A 24132-nucleotide genomic window follows, 5' to 3' on the forward strand; every position below is an offset into this window, starting at 1 on the left:
TCAAATAGTAAACAATAAATAATGTAGGGAAACTAAATGTTAACTGGTTATCAGGTGAACGTGAGCCAGATTTAACACCTATAAAACAGTTGCAAAGTCAACAGATGAGACACGCTGCTTTTCACAATTTATTAACAAAATGATAAAATAAATAAATACAAATTGATCAAATGCTCCTAATATCAACTCCTCCCCATGTTCCCTACAGTATTTCCTAAACACTGCATACAAAGAATTCATCACAGAAGAGGCTCAATACAGAGGTAAGAATCCCACCAGACCAGTCACAATGTCAGGCCAACAGAAGACACATCTGGAACAGAAGTCAAAAAAATAAACACATTCCTTTCCAAAATCATTATGAAAAAATACAAACAATTATACAAATATTCAGATTGTGTAATTACCAATTTACACATTCAGCACACCAGGTGAACTTTTTCTTTATTCATATCGCTACAATGCATCTCACCAAATGGAAGATTAAAAAAAGACTTCTTGTATTTTTTTAATATTTTTTTTGCACTCAACACCCTCAATAATGGAATTTGCTGTGGATGAGGTAAGAAGCTTCAGGTGTACAGTTGGATCCGGACAGGATGGGTGGCGAGCGTTGTTACGGGTTGATGTCATGTTTTGACAGAATACTAGAAGGCCACAATCATGACGTGATCATTTTTAAAACTTAAAAGACTGGAGGAGGAGTGAACAAATTTACAGGACGCTTCCAGAAGAATCCGCCATACAAAGAACTGGACTTTTTTTTAATGCATATAAGACTTTCTCAAACACAAACTGAAAAGCTCTCAGCTGCCGACCTTTTCCAGCTTGGTGAATGCACACGATGCTGAAATTAATTTCCAAATGATATGCATCAACTACATGAAAGGCTCCCAAACAGAAATGCAGTGTTCTTTGGATAAATTCACTTTTAGACTGAATAGAAATCGAGGACTTTTCTCTAGAAGAGCACAATGACATTCAGCATGGTGCATTTGCCAAGTTCAAATCAAAATCTAAAGTGTCCGTTAAACATGACGTCAGGAAGAAATGTTTCTTAACTCCTAAACTGCACACTTTTGGCATCAGGATGCCAGAATGTTCTAAGAAACAAAAAAGGTGACTTGAGTTTCACATAAAAACTTAAAAAAAGCATATTAAAAAAGGTTTGACAACTCTTGTATAAAAATTTGCATAAGAAGGCATGCGTTCCACCAGACTGAGAGGACAGATGTTGCTAAATGGGTCCAAGTTGTTCACTCCAAATGCACGCAGGCTGCGGCTCACATGACCTGATTTAGCAAACTCATAGAAAAAGAACCACAGCACAGAGGGAACGATGAACGAGTCGGAGAGTCGGGACTAACTAACGCCTCTAGGAACCAGATTCATGACTGCGATTTGTGCCGCTGGCGGATCCCATTTTTACACTCCGATAATAAAAGTAATACTGGTCAAACCAAAAGTGCATCACAAAACAACTGGTTGTCACACCGAGAAAACATCTCATCAACAACAATCCCTCTTTGGAGCATTTTATTGACCACGACGACCAAACTACTCTGACCTTCGCCGGTGTCTGCGGCGACTTTTTTTTTTATATTCTTCATAATGTAAATCACGTAAAAAGTAAAATAAAACACATTTAAGGCAACTCCTATGATAAACAACAACAAAACACTATCTGGTCAATCTAAACGGCATAATATGAAATGTAGTTTCCACTTGCATTGACTACTGGCAGCCTGAGGTGAAGGGAGCGGGTCCGGGTCCGGGTCTTGGTGGGATGGGGCAGACCAGGGGAGAGCGGGTTGGGGTCGGATGGGAGGATTATCTGGAGGGTTAATAAGGTTCTACAAGTCACAGTGCAAGTCAAGAGACAAATATTATCTGCTGTTTGAAGAAAGGCACTCGAGGTACCTACTGTACAGAGGGAGAGGTCCAGTTTGTCTGGAAACATAAGTTCTGGCTTGTTCAAAGAAAAACGTGGCGACTGCTCTGCTCTATACATGAGTGACCAACGCGTTGAAAGAAGAAGATCCACCCGAGTACGCTGACAAACACAATGAACGGGATTCATAAGGAATTTGGGGACATGTTTCTGTTAGAATAGCATCCCTGGCCAGGCTGGTCCTTCCATGTTTGAATGGCTCAACTCTCCATCAGACACACAACATTTATTGGACAACAATGTGGCCAAACATGTGGAGATGATTTTCTCATTCCTTTTCCTCATTCTTCTGAATGAAGGCAGTTTGTACAGCAAACAAAAAATTAGGTGATGAGTCAGATATGCTGATTCAGATACAGAGCCTATATGATATGAAAAAGAGACGCCTGCAACCGCTTATGTTATAGTCGCCCAACAACATATTCACCCACATCCTCAGAGGACACCATTCTTGGTCTGTACAGAAATGTATAGTTTCTTTTGTTGTCATCCTGCAACGCGACTCTACAGCCATGTTAGCAACTCTGCTCAGCTAAACGGTGATTTCGTGCATCCAGAAAGTCCCATTTTTTAGTATAACTGAAGTATAAGACTGTGAAAATATGTAATTAGAATCATTAGAACCAGGATGTAATGTTACTCGCTGGATGAAACACATTAGGAAAGACAACGTTACATTTGTGATGAAACATAGCTATGTTACCAGGTCACCAAAGAACCACGAACATCACTTGCTGAGATATTTCAGTTTGGACCGACAGACAATGGATGCGGCTAGCATGGCTATGAATACATAAAAGCAGTTTGGAGAGCTGAACCTTCAGGGCTACTTGGGTGAATATGTTTTTTGGACGACAAAATTCAAGCAAAAGCGGTTCAATATTGCAAAAAGAAAGAAAAGACAACCAGAGGCACCGTTAATAAACAGACCAGAGTTTGTTAATGTCCCGAACCCAACAAGAAGCCAGAAGTCATGATCAGTTCACCAGACAAAGACAGACCCCAAGCCAACGAATGACAGCATCACATTTCAGCCCAGACGTGCTCCAGAAAGAAAAGAGATGCACTAGTCTAACTGTGAGGCGTTTCAGAGACACTCCTGCTCAAATTATGAAGTAGACTTGAGCCTTGATGTCAGACAGAGGTTTGTATTTCCTCCTAGAAAAATATTGGCAATGTGGGGATAAGTCACATCACAAAAAAGAGATGCATACTCTGTTAAATTCCATATTAACATACAAAAAGCTCTTCAGCACTTCTTTGTAATGCAGCAAGCTTGTGCTTTAATCTCAGGATTTGTGGTATTCCATCTGAAGGAGCAGGTTCATACAACAAATCCCTCCGTTTCAAGGAAAAAAAGTTCCTTTAATGTTATTGTTTAATAAGCTCTCCTGTCTCAATCTGGGGACTTCCAATTTCTGAAATGGTAGCATCTATATCTTACAACGCCAATGATTTGATCTTTCAATACAGTAAGTGGACGTGTCCCTGCTGAATTTGAATACAACATCATTTTGGCAGTTCAGGATTCAACAGAAATGTACACAATGCAAAGATCACCACTTCAAAAAGAGGACTCCTTTTAGTGTCGAAAATGCCAGTACAGCAGGTTCAGGAACAGAAAGCACTTATTCTGAAGACTAGGAAGACCTGAATATCTTTTCCTATAAAAAAGAAACACAGCCCAGATATAGTTTGTGTGTGTTGACATTGCAATATTGCAATTTCACATTTAGTGCTCACAGTTGACACACTTGACTCACGAATGAAAACTCAATCACTACACTTGACCGACACCACTGAAAACATCTGTTAGGCTACGGCGCCTGTTCGACCTCGTCCTTCATACCTGCTGAACGTGACGCTCAGTGTCTTTTCTGCCTGAGCTCAGGGATACAGGTGGGGGGAGACTGGGATAGTTGGTTGGAAGGGAGCGTTTGGTCATTGGTCGACTGGGAGAAGGTAGAGTCTTCAGGTAACTGGGTGAAGTTTGTAAGGGGGTCCAGAAGGAGGTCAAATTGGATTGTTGGTGGACTGGGGAAGGTACGTTTGGTTTTTATTCACCAGCTCAATGTCTTGTTGAAAGTAAGTTAAAAAGCATCAGTAAACTGCTGTTGCTCGCTGAACGGCGTGTGAAACTCCACACCTTCCCCAATGTCTGAATTGTTCCGTTTGGTTTTGTTGAATGAATACGTTTAACTGTCATAGACTGATTTGGAAGTTTGGGACGTTGGCATCAGCATGCTTCAAACAAAGTGTTTGTTGGATCATCGAACAGCGTATGAAACTCCCCACCTCTCCCAACAAGTTAACTGGGGACGGGGTCTGCGTCAGACAACGTGACACTTTGCCCTTTCGGGTTCCCTTTTGGGTTTCCGAGGGAGGTTACGTTCGATTGTCGGCAGACTGGGAAGGTGAATTTGGGTTTCAGTCACAAGGGGAAGGTTGCTGATATTGCAGTCTGATATTGCAATTGAGGAGGAGTGCATTTGACAAAACAATGAATGTGTTTGAGGAGAGATTGTCCGGATGTGTGCTCTATTATCACCATTTCAAGGATTCGCGCGGTCGGCTTTCAACCTTGCTGTCTGGTGAGGACATTTAGATGGCACTTCGTATGAGCTACTTTATTCTAAGCGTACCGAGCCCTTTCGAGTTTAAGAGGGAGGTCAAGTTGGACCAATAGTGGACTGAAGGAAAGTAAGTTGTGGTTTAGTCACTATAAGTCAAAAGGAAAAGTTATGTAATTCCGTTGATTGAAGACTGCTAAGCTTGTAGGTTATAAGGTGTCAGTACCCTGCAACCAAACAAACAGCATGATATTTAGGCAGGATTTGAACTTTTCATACATGTTCAGATGGGCCTTTGTATAAACTAGTGGATTTGAACGGTTGGTCAGGGAATATTACGGTCATTGGTCAACTGGTAAAGGGGAGTTGTCAGTTCATTAGGTTATGGATGTTAAGTTAGGTTGTTGGTGTTTAAAAAGGATGACATATTGGAATGTTGTGGACTAAGGAAGGCAAGTCCAGGTTTCACCATTACTAATCTCGTCTTCCTCCACCACTTTACAAAAATTAGTTAATTTGAAGAATAAAAACCTTTTGGATCAAAGAGGAGATTGCTGGAATTGGAAAGCTTTGGTGTTAGTCACTAGAGGGAGACTACTGGTATTGATTGATCGGGGAGGTTAAGGTTTTCAGTTGACTGAAGATGGTTTGAATCATAGGCTGATGGGGAAGTATGCTTCAAACAAAGTGTTGAATGTATGACATTCCCTCCCACCACACCTTTCAGATTTGTTCTATCTTTTCAAAACCAACAATCCACAATCAAGCCCTCTTTTTGGATTTGGTGTGTACAAACAAGTGCAACACCGTGAGGGAAAGAATGTCTGTAAGTGTCTGTCATCCAATTTAGTTGATCCCTTTTTTGGACTTAAGAGGAAGGTCACATTAGATTGTTGGTGGAGTGGAAGGGAAAGGTTACAGGTTTTTGTTGGCTGGTTAGAAATGTTGGTTAATGGGGAAGTCAGGGAAGTCTGTTTAAGATCGGGGTTATGGATAAGACTCATTGGTTAAGGTTTAGGGTTTTTCAAAGGAAAAGATCAGGGACGTGGGATGGCAGAAGTTAAAGGTTGTTCACATTAATTCATTGGGATGAGAGGATGGCCAGGCTCTTTTCAGTACTCTATCACAACACTGCTTTTTTAGACCAGTAACCCCTGACAGATGTTTGGTTCCATGTTCTCATTTTTCTCTGTAACCATGAGAAACCATCTCCCCACCCCACAAGAGAACACAGGGGCCACTAGAACAGGCACACACTGGTGTGATGATGAATTAAATCTCCCTTTGAGCATTCCCACCACTGACGTCTATCACTAATTGGCATGATGACACTGGTTCGCAAGCCTTCCTGTACCCCAGCTCTGTGGGAGGAGCAGCCTACGTCTTCCCAGAGCCATGAGACTTGGGCTGTATATCTACCATTGACACAGTCTGACAATACAATGCAAACAAACAACATTTATACAGATTGGCAACTTCAGGACACCATTCGGTGCAAGCAAAAGTCTTTTTTTTTTAATATATATGTTTGAATTCCCGCAACTCAAGAGATAGAGCATTACTTTTTATTGTCCAAACTGCTGACAAGAGCTGGCAAAGAATGCTGGGAGGGTTCTGAGGTTTTGCTGTTGTTGTTGTTGCTGCCGTCACTGTCAGTGATCTCCTCCTGTTTCTTCTCCACTGCTGTCTCTGGAGGGTTGACGGCAGCCATCTTGTTCTCAGAGTTGCTGGGCGCATTGGTGGTGCAGGATCCTGCGGGGCTGATGTCAGGGCAGGCCGGTTCGGCCATACCGTTGGTGGTGGCAACATTTGTGACCACTGAGGAAGCGGGAATTTCAACCAGTGGAGCTGCGTCAGTCTCTGGCTTGGCCACAACCTCCACCTGAAGACCAGTCCCTGTGTCACCCCCTCCCCCTGCCCCGTCACCAGGCCCTGCCTTACCCCCTGCCCCTCCACCGGGGCTGTTCTCTGTTGTTGGGACTGCACTGGCTTCTAGGACAGCCTGGCTGTCGGTGTCTCCTGTTGTCTGGTTGTTCCCGGCGGCTCCGTGCTCCTCTTGTTTGTCGTTTCCATCAGTGTTGCTGCTGGTTGGGGAGCTCCCAGCCTTCACTTTCTCTACAGAGTTGGTGGCTTCTGGTGCAGCTTCAGAGCCAACTGCACCTTCCACACTGTCCTGGACTCTGACACTGACGTCCTTACCCTCTCTCTCTGCCAAAGCCTGGTTGAAATTGAAGGCTTGGATGAGGCGAATCAAGTGTTTGACTTTCTCCAGGGAAAGATGCATGTCTTTCTGACGAGCCAGGATGGTGTTTTTGGTCTCCATGCATTTCTGATGGGAGAAGAGCAACAGGGTCAGATTTGACACCAGCTGTTATTTATAGAACTACCAAAAATAATTTATCAACAAATAATGTATCTGCTCAGGTTCCCATGCATCTAGATTTTGGATCAAGCTGTAATTCTACTTGCTGTGTGTCTTAACAATTGATTTTTGTTAAATAATGAGACACCTAACTTTTCATTTCGGGTAGCATTGGTTGGGATTTGAAAGCAATTTATTGAATCGGAGTGAAATCTGAATACTTTGGAATCCCAAGATAAGGAACCGTATGACCGTCCAGGGCGTCGCCCACGACATGTCCTCAACCCTCGCCCCCCACTGAATAAAGCCGCCCACACATGACGCCGTGCGTAGAGTGTGTGCGGACCACAGTGCCCGCCCCGACAGTCCGTAGGCTTGGGGGATGCACTCGCAAAGCCATCCCGCCAGGTGTATCTTTACAGATAGAGATTTACCGGCCACAGCATCCCCAAAACGCACCAATGCAACTTTGCTTCCCTGTCCCCCGCATGAGGTGGAAGACAAAAGACATCCAGCTGGATATCACTCGATCTGGACAATGGGGGATATTTAATGAACCTGAAACCAGCGTTGAAATGGAATGGGCTTTTGTCATTGTGGTGCTGAACTGTGTGTGTTTCTTACCGTTATGGAGTTACTGAGCTGTTTGACTCTCTGTTCCAGCTGCTCTCTCTCCAGTTTCAGTTCAGCGCTCCATTTCATCAGCTTCTGTTTCTCCTCTTCTTTAGCTGCAGCAGAGAACAATAAAACTTAATCTGGTGAACAGTTCACATTCGTCCCAGCAGAAGAATATAATCTAACGTCACCTTCTTTGTAGGCGATGTAGGAATGAACAATAGCCAGAGTACCAGGCCATGGAATGGCTTCTTCTTTCTTCAGGATCTGAAGAGAAAAGCTTGCAGTTGTCATAGAGGCCGGGAAATAGAAAAGGTTTGAGGGAGACAGATTCAGCCGCCACCTTGTGGTGAGGCTGAGAAGGAACAAGCAATGGAGTGGATGGATGTGAGATGTGAGATCTTTACACAATGAATGAGGCACAAAAAACAATACTGCATCATGTATATGCTTACAAAGTTCAGGACAGTGTGGCAGAAGGCCGGTCAGCAGAAGCAGATTTTACAGTCAAGTACAGCTACTGACTCTGATTGGCCCTTTTCTGGGCTGCTGTACCCCCTTCCCCCTGACTCAGGATCAGTCACGGCTGCTGTGGTTACCTGATCTTGACATTTTGGACAGATCCACATGCCTTTAGGAATGGTTTTCAGGGGTGGATCCAGGCAGTCCAGGTGATAAACACGAGAACACGTGTCGCACATGAGCAACTGGCCACTGCGTCTGCACACAGTGCAGAAATCCTCATGGATGTCTCCCTGTGAGGAAGAATTGGACCAATCAGTTTCCCTGGCCAACCGAGCCCCACCAACCATCCATGGAGAGGCAGGGGGAGGCACCGTGATCTGGTTTGGTTTAGTCTACAGTTGGCCTCGTTTTAATATCTAATGGACATGGTGTGTTAAATTACTGAGCCCACAGAAAAGTTACTTGAAATCTGGGAGTTAGAATGTGTTCTGAGTAGTAGTTATTAATGGGCTACAGGACACTGTTCACTTTGTAAGGCTGAAAGTAAAAATCAACTGATGACTGATGGTTACCACATGGAGACAACAAACTAATGAAGTGTTGTGGAGGTCTTGGGGTGCAAATGAGTGACAGAGCTACTGGGCCAATAAGGACTGTGTGTGACGGGGTTTCTGTCCGTCTCCCCCATCATTACTTACATCCCCAGAGCTGGGGCTGGGCAGGGGGAGGGGACGGACGGGGCTGGAGGGGGAGGTCGGGGTGATGCTGCCCAGCTCCGGGACGCTGCTGTATTTGGGTGGGCGACCTGGGTGAAATGAGACAGACAACAAAGACGGAAAACAAAGAAAAAAAGAAAGATGGAGAGGGGGGAAGAAAACAAAAACAAACAGTCTGTATGACATACCTTGGAAAGGGAGTCTTCGTTGGCTAGCATGAGACAAGGGAGCGGTAAGGGAGGAAGAGGAGTCAGAAGCACAGACAGCAGTGTTAGTGCAGGAGACTAGAGCCGAGCACTAGTACAACCTACTGCAGTTGTCTATGAAGCGTTGTGCCAGATGTTAACACACCTCAGTCACAGGTCCAGATGTTATTATTGTTGTTATCAGCGCTGCAGCCAGGACGCTAGAAAACACTCAACCCCCCAATGACCCCCCTACTTTAAACAACAACATTATGTCATTTCTGCCCTCATGAGTCTCTCAATCAAAGCAATAACAAAAGACGGACTTTGACGACGTTGTGAAGTAGCCATATAAGACCATATAAGAAGCATGGCGGAATGAGCAAGCTAGCTTAGTAGTCTGTTGATGCCAGCTGAAGTTTATTATTTATAAAAGGTTTTTAAACGTTCATTATCTGAGAGTTATACAAATCTAACAGTGCATATGTATTGTGTTGTTTTTGTACATAATGGTGTTATCTCTGGACAAACAAAAAGTGATGCAGTTTAACACATCATTAACATTTCTCTATTGCCATATCTGATATATCTGCAATAAGCTGCTGTATCATTGGTTTATATAGCAGCCTGGACATTCCCTAAAGTAATGCAAAGGTAACGCTCTGGTCTTTTCTTTATACTGAGTGGAAACATCCCTAGCGTGTTTGATGCATAAGCTCCTCCCAGGTCTCTTCTGTAGCTGCAGCGCTTTAATGACAACCATCTACACTTTGTTCAGGTGACTGACGTGATAAAATCTGACACTGAGAGTTACATGTTTACTTTTTAAGCCTTTTCTCCTGATTAAATGTAAAGTCAAATGGAGGTTGTGTAGAGAGAAATCAGCGTTAGATGTAAACAGACAGTAACATGTAAGAGGAAGATTCTTGGGATTCAATTTTAGTGTTATTGAGGTGTGAAGGAATAAAAGCCGATTCATGTTAGTCGTGTTACTCCGGACTTTCGCACAAGTCGCTGTGATTTTGTCCTGGATTATTTGAGCTTCAACTTCACTGAACTCAACAGCATGTAATGCCTCTCTGGTCTGCTCTCACATACCTCATTCATATCAGGAACTTATGATGTTCAACACATATTTACTACTAGGACTACTACACTTCCCTACGCCTGCCGTTCAACAAATCCCAAAGATGGGAAGAGGTGAAGGTTCAGCCGGATATTTCCTTCTCATCAAGCTCAGGAAAAAAACACAGTGAAGCGATTGATTTCCGGTAGGGTATAGATCAGCTGAGGCTGCAACTAATTACTTTTCGATTAAGCAGCCCGAGCTGAAATATCGCATTTCAAGTGGTTCATGTGAAACAAGTATAGCCCCAGTGTTAAAACATGAAACCTGACTGAAGCAACAGGAAGAAGCAGCAGGAGGAGGAGGAGGAAGGACTTGTTTTACAGCGTGGCATTAGTACTGAGTAGGATATTTGGCTATTCTACCACTCCTATTGTACTGAACGTCGGCCATCTTCTCTTTTTTCTGCTGCACTGTGCTGCATCTTGAGTTCTATTTCATGTCTCTACCTGATTCTACTCTCATACATCAGTCTCGTCTCTCCTCTGTCTCTCTTCTACCAGTTGTTGCTGGTCTCTGACCAGTTATCAGTGTTTCATACAGACCTCTCTTCCTGGTCCCCTGGTGCAGAGGGCTGTTCAGGTAACTCACTGCACTCTTTTTCCTCTGAAACAAAAAACAATAAACATGTTAATGAAATAGTAGACACTCGTACGAGCTCCAGGCTTCAGTTCGCCTGCATAATGAAATGTTTCATGAAAGTAAGAGCAACCTTTGTTCACTCGCTTATAGTTCAGTCGGATGCCGTATTCTCACACACACCCGAACGACTACCGACATGAGCGCCATTCTGCGCTTGAACGAGACGTAATGTCTCCAGCAGGCGGCGCTAATCTGTATTGTCACCAAAAAAAAAGAAAACCGGAAATGACGGAACATCTATAGAGCATAACACAGAGCACGCATGCGTCTGCGCTTTATCTGGTTTGTTTACCACCGTCACGTTCGGTCTTCTCGTTCACTGATTCGCTAGTCAGCTAGCTCTCCACCAATCAGATCGGCAGACTGAACGACTTTGTCGTGGTTGATTCGACATGTGGAAACGGCTGAAAAGAACGCCGACGGCTATGATGACGGCCGATGGCACAAAACACCGAACGGACTCATGTCACGGACGTCGGCCAATAATCCTCTTGGTGTGTCAAGGCCTTAAAACGCTGGTTTTCTGAATGGAGTCTGGATTGGTGGGTGCTAGCCTATGCTAATGTTGTAGCATCTCCATCAACACTCCAAATAAGGTCATCTAGACATAAATACAGCAGAGACCTTGTTGTTTGTATCATAGACGGTCTCTGGTTCCTCCACATGGTCTGGTCTGGTCTCTGGACTAATATGAGCTACTCTGGTAGACCTCTGAGGGACCACAGACACAGGAGAGGGACCACAGACACAGGAGACAACATTTGTTTCCTTTCCGATTCAGCGACGTCACGACGACTGCCGGACAATGTCAAAGCTGATAGGCTTTTGCAACACCGTTGTCACGCAAATTTCTCACTTGAGTTATATATTTTAACTTGCACGGATATGCGAACGATGCAATTTTGGCATATTTGCGTCACATGATTAGTGTAAAAATTTGATGTGAACACATGTCATATGCCCCATAGCTTTTGTCAAGTTTTTAATCTATTGTTGGTTTATTTGATTTCTCTTTCATTTTTACTTGTCTTTGCTTTTATTCATTAGGCACTTCGGATCAAGTCCTGTTGCTTATGAAATAAACTGACTTGAGTAAATAAACAGATTTCAAATATCCACGTGTTCATCAACCACACATTCATATATCAAATTTACAAAATTGGACAAATCCTCTTTAATGTGCATTATTTTACTATTATGTCATCTTTTAAACTTTTTCCTTTAAGTCATTTATTTATACATATAATAATATTGTATGTAAAAAAAAAAAAAAAAAACGATATAAATGTGCACGATGAGCAGAGCGAACCCAACTCTCGGTCCATTGTTGTTTTGATATGCTCGGAGTAATCGTATTTCCGACGCTTATACATCACACGCTTATACGTCACACTACCGCCAACAGCGCTACGCATCACGCTTTCACTAGTTCCGCAAAGCCGGGATGCTTCTGTAAAAGGACACATCATTGCGCTATTATGGAGACAAACTAAAGTTGAGGGGTCTTCTTTCAGTGATTATGGAGACAAACTAAAGTTGAGGGGTCTTCTTTCAGTGATTATGGAGACAAACTAAAGTTGAGGGGTCTTCTTTCAGTGATTATGAAGGAGTCTGTGTAAAAATGCCTTGTATCTACAGAGACACCTGCCTTGTTTATAGATATTTAATTTCCTATTTTCTTTTGACCTGTATAGACATTTTATTTCTTATTTTTTCCTTATTTCATTTCGACCTGTATACGGACATTTTACTTCCTTGTTCATATAATCCTAGCTTTTACTTACCTCGGGTTCAAACACGGCACCGCTGTACACCGGGTTGGCGGTCGTTCTCCTCTTCCTCTCCTGTCTTTTGCTCTGAATTTCTGCAATCAGAATATCAAATTTAAGAAACGCTCCTGCTGGCAGCATCTGGACGTAAAGGAAGAACCTCCAGATGATCACTCACCTTCCAGGTGGTCATGTGTGACGAGGCCCAACGACACCATGAAGGCCAGTTTCTAGAAAAGAGAAACAGTTTTATTTGGAATTCATTATTTTGGGAAAGATACATCAACACAGGGGCAATTATATTTCCTCTGCTGTTCACTGAATTTTTCAAAGATGAAGAGATACATTTCCCCCAGAAGAGCAATAAAACATTAAAAAAAAACACAATATGAAAGATACTTCATGCGGAGACTTGGTTGAAAATAGCATAAAAATGTATGAGGTTTGCTAAACTAAAACAACAGGATAATTCGATACCTCCACAAAACCACTTTTGAATAAATGTTTCTTGAGACGAAGAAAACATGATATTTTCCGTAACACAAATGCCATTTACTAAATCCATACAGTCCTTTATCGTAACACCTTGTGAGTTACTAAATCAATGCCTAACATGCATTCATCAGGACCCCTTCCCTGAACATAAATATTTCCTAAAAGTTATGTGGAAAATTCCAGGGAGATCAATGTTGTGGTATGCTCTTTTGTGCTTTGTGAAACTGACCACCCCCAGACAAGTTTAATCATAGGAAGCATTTGGTGACCCTGAAGGCATCATGCATCAGTCATCTCTCTGCAGTACAGACCTCTGGGTTCTCCTCTTTCTTGGGTCTGGAAGGAGGAGGAGACAAGGGAGGAGTGGAGGAGGAGGGGAGGAGGCTGACAACGACCTTCTGTTCTGCTGCACCTCCTGATTTAACAATCTGCTGAGAGGAGAAGACGACGATTCAACCACAGGTGATATAGTTCATCCACGTGTTTACCCACCAAATCCAATCTAACCAGTCTATCACAGGGCTGACATGTAGAGACAGACAGGTAACCAGTCTATCACAGGGCTGACATGTAGAGACAGACAGGTAACCAGTCTATCACAGGGAGACATGTAGAGACAGACAGGTAACCAGTCTATCACAGGGCTGACATGTAGAGACAGACAGGTAACCAGTCTATCACAGGGCTGACATGTAGAGACAGACAGGTAACCAGTCTATCACAGGGCTGACATGTAGAGACAGACAGGTAACCAGTCTATCACAGGGCTGACATGTAGAGACAGACAGGTAACCAGTCTATCACAGGGAGACATGTAGAGACAGACAGGTAACCAGTCTATCACAGGGAGACATGTAGAGACAGACAGGTAACCAGTCTATCACAGGGCTGACATGTAGAGACAGACAGGTAACCAGTCTATCACAGGGCTGACATGTAGAGACAGACAGGTAACCAGTCTATCACAGTGTTGACATGTAGAGGCAGACAGGTAACCAGTCTATCACAGGGCTGACATGTAGAGACAGACAGGTAACCAGTCTATCACAGGGCTGACATGTAGAGACAGACAGGTAACCAGTCTATCACAGGGCTTACATGTAGAGACAGACAGGTAACCAGTCTATCACAGGGCTGACATGTAGAGACAGACAGGTAACCAGTCTATCACAGGGAGACATGTAGAGACAGACAGGTAACCAGTCTATCACAGGGCTGACATGTAGAGACAGACAGGTAACCAGTCTATCACAGGGCTGACATGTAGAGACAGACAGGTAACCAGTCTATCACAGGGCTGACATGTAGAGACAGACAGGTAACCAGTCTATCACAGGGAGACATGTAGAGACAGACAGGTAACCAGTCTATCACAGGGAGACATGTAGAGACAGACAGGTAACCAGTCTATCACAGGGAGACATGTAGAGACAGACAGGTAACCAGTCTATCACAGGGAGACATGTAGAGACAGACAGGTAACCAGTCTATCACAGGGCTGACATGTAGAGACAGACAGGTAACCAGTCTATTACAGGGCTGACATGTAGAGACAGACAGGTAACCAGTCTATCACAGGGAGACATGTAGAGACAGACAGGTAACCATTCTATCACAGGGAGACATGTAGAGACAGACAGGTAACCAGTCTATCACAGGGAGACATGTAGAGACAGACAGGTAACCAGTCTATCACAGGGAGACATGTAGAGACAGACAGGTAACCAGTCTATCACAGGGCTGACATGTAGAGACAGACAGGTAACCAGTCTATTACAGGGCTGACATGTAGAGACAGACAGGTAACCAGTCTATCACAGGGAGACATGTAGAGACAGACAGGTAACCAGTCTATCACAGGGAGACATGTAGAGACAGACAGGTAACCAGTCTATTACAGGGCTGACATGTAGAGACAGACAGGTAACCAGTCTATCACAGGGAGACATGTAGAGACAGACAGGTAACCATTCTATCACAGGGAGACATGTAGAGACAGACAGGTAACCAGTCTATCACAGGGCTGACATGTAGAGACAGACAGGTAACCAGTATATCACAGGGAGACATGTAGAGACAGACAGGTAACCAGTCTATCACAGGGAGACATGTAGAGACAGACAGGTAACCAGTATATCACAGGGAGACATGTAGAGACAGACAGGTAACCAGTCTATCACAGGGAGACATGTAGAGACAGACAGGTAACCAGTCTATCACAGGGAGACATGTAGAGACAGACAGGTAACCAGTCTATCACAGGGCTGACATGTAGAGACAGACAGGTAACCATTCTATCACAGGGCTGACATGTAGAGACAGACAGGTAACCAGTCTATCACAGGGCTGACATGTAGAGACAGACAGGTAACCAGTCTATCACAGGGCTGACATGTAGAGACAGACAGGTAACCAGTCTATCACAGGGCTGACATGTAGAGACAGACAGGTAACCAGTCTATCACAGGGAGACATGTAGAGACAGACAGGTAACCAGTCTATCACAGGGAGACATGTAGAGACAGACAGGTAACCAGTCTATCACAGGGCTGACATGTAGAGACAGACAGGTAACCAGTCTATCACAGGGCTGACATGTAGAGACAGACAGGTAACCAGTCTATCACAGTGTTGACATGTAGAGGCAGACAGGTAACCAGTCTATCACAGGGCTGACATGTAGAGACAGACAGGTAACCAGTCTATCACAGGGCTGACATGTAGAGACAGACAGGTAACCAGTCTATCACAGGGCTTACATGTAGAGACAGACAGGTAACCAGTCTATCACAGGGCTGACATGTAGAGACAGACAGGTAACCAGTCTATCACAGGGAGACATGTAGAGACAGACAGGTAACCAGTCTATCACAGGGCTGACATGTAGAGACAGACAGGTAACCAGTCTATCACAGGGCTGACATGTAGAGACAGACAGGTAACCAGTCTATCACAGGGCTGACATGTAGAGACAGACAGGTAACCAGTCTATCACAGGGAGACATGTAGAGACAGACAGGTAACCAGTCTATCACAGGGAGACATGTAGAGACAGACAGGTAACCAGTCTATCACAGGGAGACATGTAGAGACAGACAGGTAACCAGTCTATCACAGGGAGACATGTAGAGACAGACAGGTAACCAGTCTATCACAGGGCTGACATGTAGAGACAGACAGGTAACCAGTCTATTACAGGGCTGACATGTAGAGACAGACAGGTAACCAGTCTATCACAGGGAGACATGTAGAGACAGACAGGTAACCATTCTATCACAGGGAGACATGTAGAGACAGACAGGTAACCAGTCTATCACAGGGAGACATGTAGAGACAGACAGGTAACCAGTCTATCACAGGGAGACATGTAGAGACAGACAGGTAACCAGTCTATCACAGGGCTGACATGTAGAGACAGACAGGTAACCAGTCTATTACAGGGCTGACATGTAGAGACAGACAGGTAACCAGTCTATCACAGGGAGACATGTAGAGACAGACAGGTAACCAGTCTATCACAGGGAGACATGTAGAGACAGACAGGTAACCAGTCTATTACAGGGCTGACATGTAGAGACAGACAGGTAACCAGTCTATCACAGGGAGACATGTAGAGACAGACAGGTAACCATTCTATCACAGGGAGACATGTAGAGACAGACAGGTAACCAGTCTATCACAGGGCTGACATGTAGAGACAGACAGGTAACCAGTATATCACAGGGAGACATGTAGAGACAGACAGGTAACCAGTCTATCACAGGGAGACATGTAGAGACAGACAGGTAACCAGTATATCACAGGGAGACATGTAGAGACAGACAGGTAACCAGTCTATCACAGGGAGACATGTAGAGACAGACAGGTAACCAGTCTATCACAGGGAGACATGTAGAGACAGACAGGTAACCAGTCTATCACAGGGCTGACATGTAGAGACAGACAGGTAACCATTCTATCACAGGGAGACATGTAGAGACAGACAGGTAACCAGTCTATCACAGGGCTGACATGTAGAGACAGACAGGTAACCAGTATATCACAGGGAGACATGTAGAGACAGACAGGTAACCAGTCTATCACAGGGCTGACATGTAGAGACAGACAGGTAACCAGTATATCACAGGGAGACATGTAGAGACAGACAGGTAACCAGTCTATCACAGGGAGACATGTAGAGACAGACAGGTAACCAGTATATCACAGGGAGACATGTAGAGACAGACAGGTAACCAGTCTATCACAGGGAGACATGTAGAGACAGACAGGTAACCAGTCTATCACAGGGAGACATGTAGAGACAGACAGGTAACCAGTCTATCACAGGGAGACATGTAGAGACAGACAGGTAACCAGTATATCACAGGGAGACAGGGCGTACAGCGACATTGACCGCCACATATTGATTTTATTTTTTTCTCACTATTTAAAACTGGTCAAATTGTAGCGCTGCGTGCATAGCATCAGCCCCTCCCATGTTGTCGCTCTGTCTCGCTCTCTTGGACCGTCTGTGAACAGCCCCTCATCTCCGTGCACACTCAATGCTCGTGCACAGGAAGGGTTGTCTTCCCCGCAGAGAAGACGGCTGGCTGAATTCCCCAATAAAATCAAACTTTGCTACAAGTAGGCTGTAGAGAAGTCACTTAAAGTGTAGCAATGGAGCACTCACTGGATGTTTTTTTTTTTAGCTATTTGACACAAAATGTTGGCAATGGAGCACTGTATATTTTTCAGTTATTTGACAAAGTGTAGCAATCAAGCACTCACTGAATTTTTTTTTTATATGACCCCCCCCTCCGCTCACATCAAAAAGTGTACATCTTCAGTTCAGTCACAATACCAAGATTGAATTCAATATGATATCCAGCCGAAATATCTCGATACCGACACTGGAACGAAAATAATGGAATAATAATTCTAGGGGAATCACTGGGGTGGATTTTGGACTGAGCGCAGAGTGGCATTTTAAAAAGTCGCCCTATATCCTGCTCCAATTTCGCTCCAGTACCACTCACACCACAAGTCTGAAGCAGGCCCAAGCCCAACCCAGAACCCATGTGCCTTGCACAGTCATCAACAGTATTCTCAGTCAAATATTGGCTCGATAATGCCGAATTGTACTTATCAGAACTACTAAAAGTACTGCTAGTCCACAGACACCAGCCAGTGAGTGGTTCATGTCCTGCTTTAATATTCTTTTAACTTAATTTCTTGACTCCATCCTTCTAGTAAGCTATGCTAACTAAATCCTGGACCTGTAGTTTATGTTTGGACTGCTGCAAAATTAAAATGATCCTCTTGTGGATCCATTCATGCACACACATCACTGCCCCGCTGTCACACATATGTACTTCAATTATGGCTATTAAAATGAGGTATCTTACTGTTTTAACACAGCAGGGTATACCAATACTTTGCTAGTAATGGTATACCCTGCAACACTACTTTAGTCAAACACCAGAAAAGTTGCCACATTGCGCAAATCTAATTGTTACATAACATTGCTTTGGCGAAGAGAAAACATTTTGAAAAGTAAGACTATGACCAAAGTACTGACAAATTATCATGGATGAACTTGTGTCACTACAGGTTCATTTCAAAAACACTACGGACAAAGCAATGTATGTCATAAGCTTACATAACACTGTTGTTATTCTGCAAACACGACTCGGGGAGTACCTTGGGCTCAGTGGTCAGGCTGCTGATCTGGATCGGCTTGGCAGGAGTTTGGGTGAGGATGGGGGTGAGGTTGGGTGCCTGGGCGGGACTGGCAAGGCGGGTGGGGGCGGCAGTGACCGGCGTGGTGATGACGATACCAGTCAGTGGGGTGGAGCCAATCTTGCTGCAGGGCTGTCCGTTCACAATGCGGACCTGGTGGATGGGAGCAGCCGAGGGCAGCGAGGACGACAGCTTGGTAGCCAACATGACGGGCCTCTGGAGCAGCTGGGGAGCCGCCATCATGGGTGGGGGAGGGGCCGGGGCAATGTGGACATTGGTGGGTGTGGCTGGTTTTGGCCTGACCTGGTGACAACAGATAGCCAATCAGAAAATTACAACAAATTGCCAACAAAATGAACCGACACTGCTGGGTAACATCACTGTGGAGCTCTGCTCTGCTAGTAATACTATCATTACTGCTAGTGCTGCTTCTCCTACTAGTACTATTACTTATATCCATCCATCCATACATCTGCTGTTACACTGACACATCTGCTGCTGTTACAATGCCATGTCTGCTGCTGTTACATTGACACGTCTGCTGCTGTTACATTGACACGTCTGCTGCTGCTACACTGACACGTCTGCTGCTGCTACACTGACACGTCTGCTGTTATTGACACGTCTGCTGCTGCTACATTGACATTGCTGTTGTTACAATGACATGTCTACTGCTGTTACACTGACGTCTGCTGTTACATTGACATGTCTGCTGCCTGTTACATTGATATGTCTGCTGTTACATTGATATGTCTGCTGTTACATTGATACGTCTGCTGTTACACTGACATGTCTGCTGCTGTTTCATTGACATGTCTGCTGCTCTTACACTGACGTCTGCTGTTACATTGACACGTCTGCTGTTACACTGACATGCCTGCTGCTGTTACATTGACACGTCTGCTGTTACACTGACATGTCTGCTGCTGTTACATTGACACGTCTGCTGTTACACTGACATGTCTGCTGCTCTTACACTGACGTCTGCTGTTACATTGACACGTCTGCTGTTACACTGACATGTATGCTGCTGTTACACTGACATGTCTGCTGTTACACTGACATGTCTGCTGCTGTTACATTGACACGTCTGCTGTTACACTGACATGTCTGCTGCTGTTACATTGACATGTCTGCTGTTACACTGACATGTCTGCTGTTACACTGACATGTCTGCTGCTACACTGACATGTCTGCTGTTACATTGACATGTCTGCTGCTGTTACACTGACATGTCTGCTGTTACATTGACACGTCTGCTGTTACAGACATGTCTGCTGTTACATTGACATGTCTGCTGCTGTTACACTGACATGTCTGCTGTTACACTGACATGTCTGCTGTTACATTGACATGTCTGCTGTTACACTGACACGTCTGCTGTTACACTGACATGTCTGCTGTTACACTGACATGTCTGCTGTTACACTGACATGTCTGCTGTTACATTGACATGTCTGCTGCTGTTACATTGACATGTCTGCTGCTGTTACATTGACATGGCTGCTGTTACACTGACATGTCTGCTGCTGTTACACTGACATGTCTGCTGTTACATTGACACGTCTGCTGTTACACTGACATGTCTGCTGCTGTTACACTGACATGTCTGCTGTTACATTGACATGGCTGCTGTTACACTGACATGTCTGCTGCTGTTACACTGACATGTCTGCTGTTACATTGACATGGCTGCTGTTACACTGACATGTCTGCTGCTGTTACACTGACATGTCTGCTGTTACATTGACATGTCTGCTGCTGTTACATTGACATGGCTGCTGTTACACTGACATGTCTGCTGCTGTTACACTGACATGTCTGCTGTTACATTGACACGTCTGCTGTTACAGACATGTCTGCTGTTACATTGACATGTCTGCTGTTACAGACATGTCTGCTGTTACATTGACATGTCTGCTGCTGTTACATTGACATGTCTGCTGTTACACTGACATGTCTGCTGTTACACTGACATGTCTGCTGTTACATTGACATGTCTGCTGCTGTTACATTGACACGTCTGCTGTTACACTGACATATCTGCTGCTGTTACACCGACATGTCTGCAGCTGTTGTTGGTCTTTTTGTTGTGTAAATCTATTTATTCACCATTTGTAATTACTATTAAAATAAATAAAAAGAAGTTAAAAAAAGCAATCAGGATTACCTCCACCATTATTATAGATACAAATACTACTACTAACATTATTATAACAATTGCTCCCAGTGGCATTACTCAGCACAGGTAAACAGCATGTTTCCACTCAAAGGGTTAAAACACACCAACAGCCAGGAACACAAAATACCAAGAAGCTGCAGGAAAAACAAGCCGTAAAAATGCACACACACTCACACACACACACACATTCACAGGCAGGAAACCTTCTTAAACAACCTGTTCACAGGTCAGTTGGAAAATTAAAAAAAAAGCACAACGAGAGGAGAAGAGATGAGTAGAGACAGAACAGAGCAAACAATGTTTTAGTGCCACGGAGCAAGGCATGAGTGTTTGCTTTGCTGCTCTCTGCTGGAGAGTGAGCGAGTCACCTCAGGTGGGCCACACACACTGATCTGAGGGGGTTAGGGTTGGAGGCGGGTCTTACAGGGACGCACCTGTGGCTGAAAGGTGGGTCGAGGCGTCAGTCTAGGAGGAGGGACAAACTGAGGAACTTTGATTGGCTGGGCGGTGTTGGTGGCCTGCACCTGAGACAAAACCACAGCAGAGGTGGATCTGTGCTGCTGTTTCATTGACATGTCTGCTGTTTCATTGACATGTCTGCTGTTATATTGACATGTCTGCTGTTATACTGACATGTCTGCTGTTTCATTGACATGTCTGCTGTTATATTGACATGTCTGCTGTTATATTGACATGTCTGCTGTTACATTGACATGTCTGCTGTTACATTGACATGTCTGCTGTTATATTGACATGTCTGCTGTTACACTGACATGTCTGCTGTTTCATTGACCTGTCTGCTGTTACATTGACATGTCTGCTGTTACATTGACATGTCTGCTGTTATATTGACATGTCTGCTGTTTCATTGACATGTCTGCTGTTACATTGACATGTCTGCTGTTATACTGACATGTCTGCTGTTATACTGACATGTCTGCTGTTACACTGACATGTCTGCTGTTATATTGACATGTCTGCTGTTTCATTGACATGTCTGCTGTTATACTGACATGTCTGCTGTTATACTGACATGTCTGCTGTTACACTGACATGTCTGCTGTTATACTGACATGTCTGCTGTTATATTGACATGTCTGCTGTTACACTGACATGTCTGCTGTTACACTGACATGTCTGCTGTTATATTGACATGTCTGCTGTTATATTGACATGTCTGCTGTTATACTGACATGTCTGCTGTTACACTGACATGTCTGCTGTTATATTGACAGATCTGCTTCAAAATGGAGGAAGTTATATTAGCTGTGTCACACAACTCACAAGTAGTCACTATGACACCGATCTTCATTCTCGTTCTCAATGATGTGTGGATGAATTTCAGTGTGCCACTTTCGGGTGTGACCAGACACTTTCACACACAGGACATTTTGGTTACATGACATTTGACCTCTACTAGTCCTCCTCTGTTTTACGTGGTAATGTGAGATAAACTGAGCCCACCTGACTGTTTGACTGGTCAGAGAGCTGCTAAAAGACCACCACTCACATCACAGCCTGCTCGAGCACTAATGAAACATCCTTCACCAAGAGCAAGGACACACTTCAAATCCCTAAATTGCACTGAAGGTCAAGGTCAACAGACCACTGTCAAAATGCTCATTTACCTTCAGTAGCTGACAACACTGTACAACAAATCACATTAGAGGAGGCTGTTGACACGTGATTGGACGGCAGCATGGACAGGAGGGTCTTACCACCATGGCGTTCTTGGAAACCAGTCGCACAGGCTCCAAGCTCTGATTGGTTAGTTTGCTGGCCACCTGCAGGTTGATGGGGACGCTCTGCAAGTCCGGTTTGGTGATAGCTGTGGTTACCATAGCGACAGTGGGTGGGCGTTGTGGCAGGACAGAGCCGGGTAGGGCAGGCATGGAGGCAGCTTTCAGCACCAGAGGTAGAGTCTTCGTGGTGAGGACTGGCGTGACTGTCAGGGTCTGTTGAGGGAGAATTTAACCCATGAGACAGATTGATGTGTCGTTTTTCTCCACCTGCCAAGTTCCTACATATTCCAGTATGCCATCGGCTAAAAAAAGGTTTGTCACATTAATCTGTGGCTGCAATGAATTTCTCCCTCTATGACTGTTTGCAGTCGATATAATTTTCATATATTTTCATATTTTTTTCATATCGTCAGTTCTTTTGTCAGATCAGAATACGATTTATTGATGTGTTTTTGCGCGCTGCCTTTGCAAAGAAACAAATAAAAAGACGCGTATCAGGTGAATGTGTGAAATTTACGTTGAATTTTGCGTTTCAGTTGAAATATTTCAACTTCAGCTAGAAATTATTGTGATGCTGTATCACGAAAGCCTATCAGTGTCACACTTCTCCTGACGTTGGTCAATCAGAAATGGAGGAAACAAATGTTGTCGGGGGGTTAGCTCAGGAGGTAGAGCGGGTTGGCTTGCAGCTGCAAGATTACCGGTTCGATCCCCGGCTCCTCCTAGCTGAGTGCCTGTGTCCCTGAGCAAGACACCTCACCCTAATTGTTCCTGACGAGCTGGCTGTCGCCCTGCATGGTTGACTCCGCCGTCAGTGTGTGAATGTGTGAGTGACTGGGTGAATGTCAGTCATTACTGTAAAGCGATTTGGATAAAAGCACTATATAAATGAGGACCATTTACCATTTACCATTTGTCGTCTGATAGCTCCTGACCAGAGGTCTACAATAGAAGCTCACATTAGTCCAGAGACCAGACCAGACTATGCGGACTATGTCCTCTTGGAAGTGTTTTCCTAAATGGTGGTCTGTGTATTTAAAAAAAAAAAAAAAAAAAAAAAAAGATTAAAAACCATGAACGGCAGAAAATGGAAAGCATTTTCTTTGAATGTAAATCAAAAAAGTACTTAATGAAGTGTATTGCAGAGATATATAAGATAGATAAATCTACTTCTACTACGTCTCAATTACATTCAAAGAGAGAAGATTGTTTTACATGGAAATTCAATCCCTTATGTTGTGTCATTTCCTTGGTTCTTTTGTAACTGTGCGTTTCCTACCTGCTGCAGTCCTCCAGGTAGCTGCTGGCTCAGCAACAGGTTGGCTGGCTTGATGTCGCCGCCTACTGGAGGAGTTTGGACGAGCAGCTGCAGCTTGGCCTCTGGCTCCTGCTTCACCATCAGCTCCTTCCTCAACTGCTCCACCACCTTTTTCTGCAGGAGGTTAAACAAAGAGCAATACTATTTACAAACAGCAGCAGGATCTATGCATAATAAGCTGCTTTGGATCACTCTGTATTAATCCCAAACTTCTGTCTCATCTCATTTAGAAAAGAGAAGGGAGAGAAGAGTGGAGGGGAGTTTCCGGCCTGGTGG

The 24132-nt window shown here is 44.2% G+C and overlaps 1 protein-coding gene across 5 annotated transcripts in view; it reads right to left on the minus strand.

Annotated features, from left to right (window-relative positions):
* Positions 1-115: 115 nt before the first annotated feature.
* phf21ab (PHD finger protein 21Ab) overlaps positions 116-24132 on the minus strand; it is a 40468-nt gene continuing 16451 nt past the window's right edge. Inside the window, exons 7-19 of one of the 5 annotated variants that reach the window (XM_084017554.1) lie at positions 23818-23970; positions 22515-22751; positions 21231-21320; positions 18576-18917; positions 13208-13324; positions 12580-12631; positions 12417-12496; positions 10536-10596; positions 8662-8768; positions 8098-8253; positions 7690-7765; positions 7508-7611; positions 116-6850 (exon numbers count right to left, since the gene is read on the minus strand). In XM_084017554.1, coding sequence (XP_083873680.1) covers positions 6080-6850; positions 7508-7611; positions 7690-7765; positions 8098-8253; positions 8662-8768; positions 10536-10596; positions 12417-12496; positions 12580-12631; positions 13208-13324; positions 18576-18917; positions 21231-21320; positions 22515-22751; positions 23818-23970 — 2346 coding nt within the window. In that variant the 3' untranslated portion in view covers positions 116-6079. Of the gene's footprint in view, positions 6851-7507; positions 7612-7689; positions 7766-8097; positions 8254-8661; positions 8769-8867; positions 8891-10535; positions 10597-12416; positions 12497-12579; positions 12632-13207; positions 13328-18575; positions 18918-21230; positions 21321-22514; positions 22752-23817; positions 23971-24132 lie in introns of all 5 variants that reach the window. The other 4 variants (XM_084017553.1, XM_084017555.1, XM_084017556.1 and 1 more) reach the window with 4 other exon arrangements.

This window comes from Eutrigla gurnardus (genome assembly GCF_963514095.1).
Source record: "Eutrigla gurnardus genome assembly, chromosome: 9".
NCBI lineage: Eukaryota > Metazoa > Chordata > Actinopteri > Perciformes > Triglidae > Eutrigla > Eutrigla gurnardus.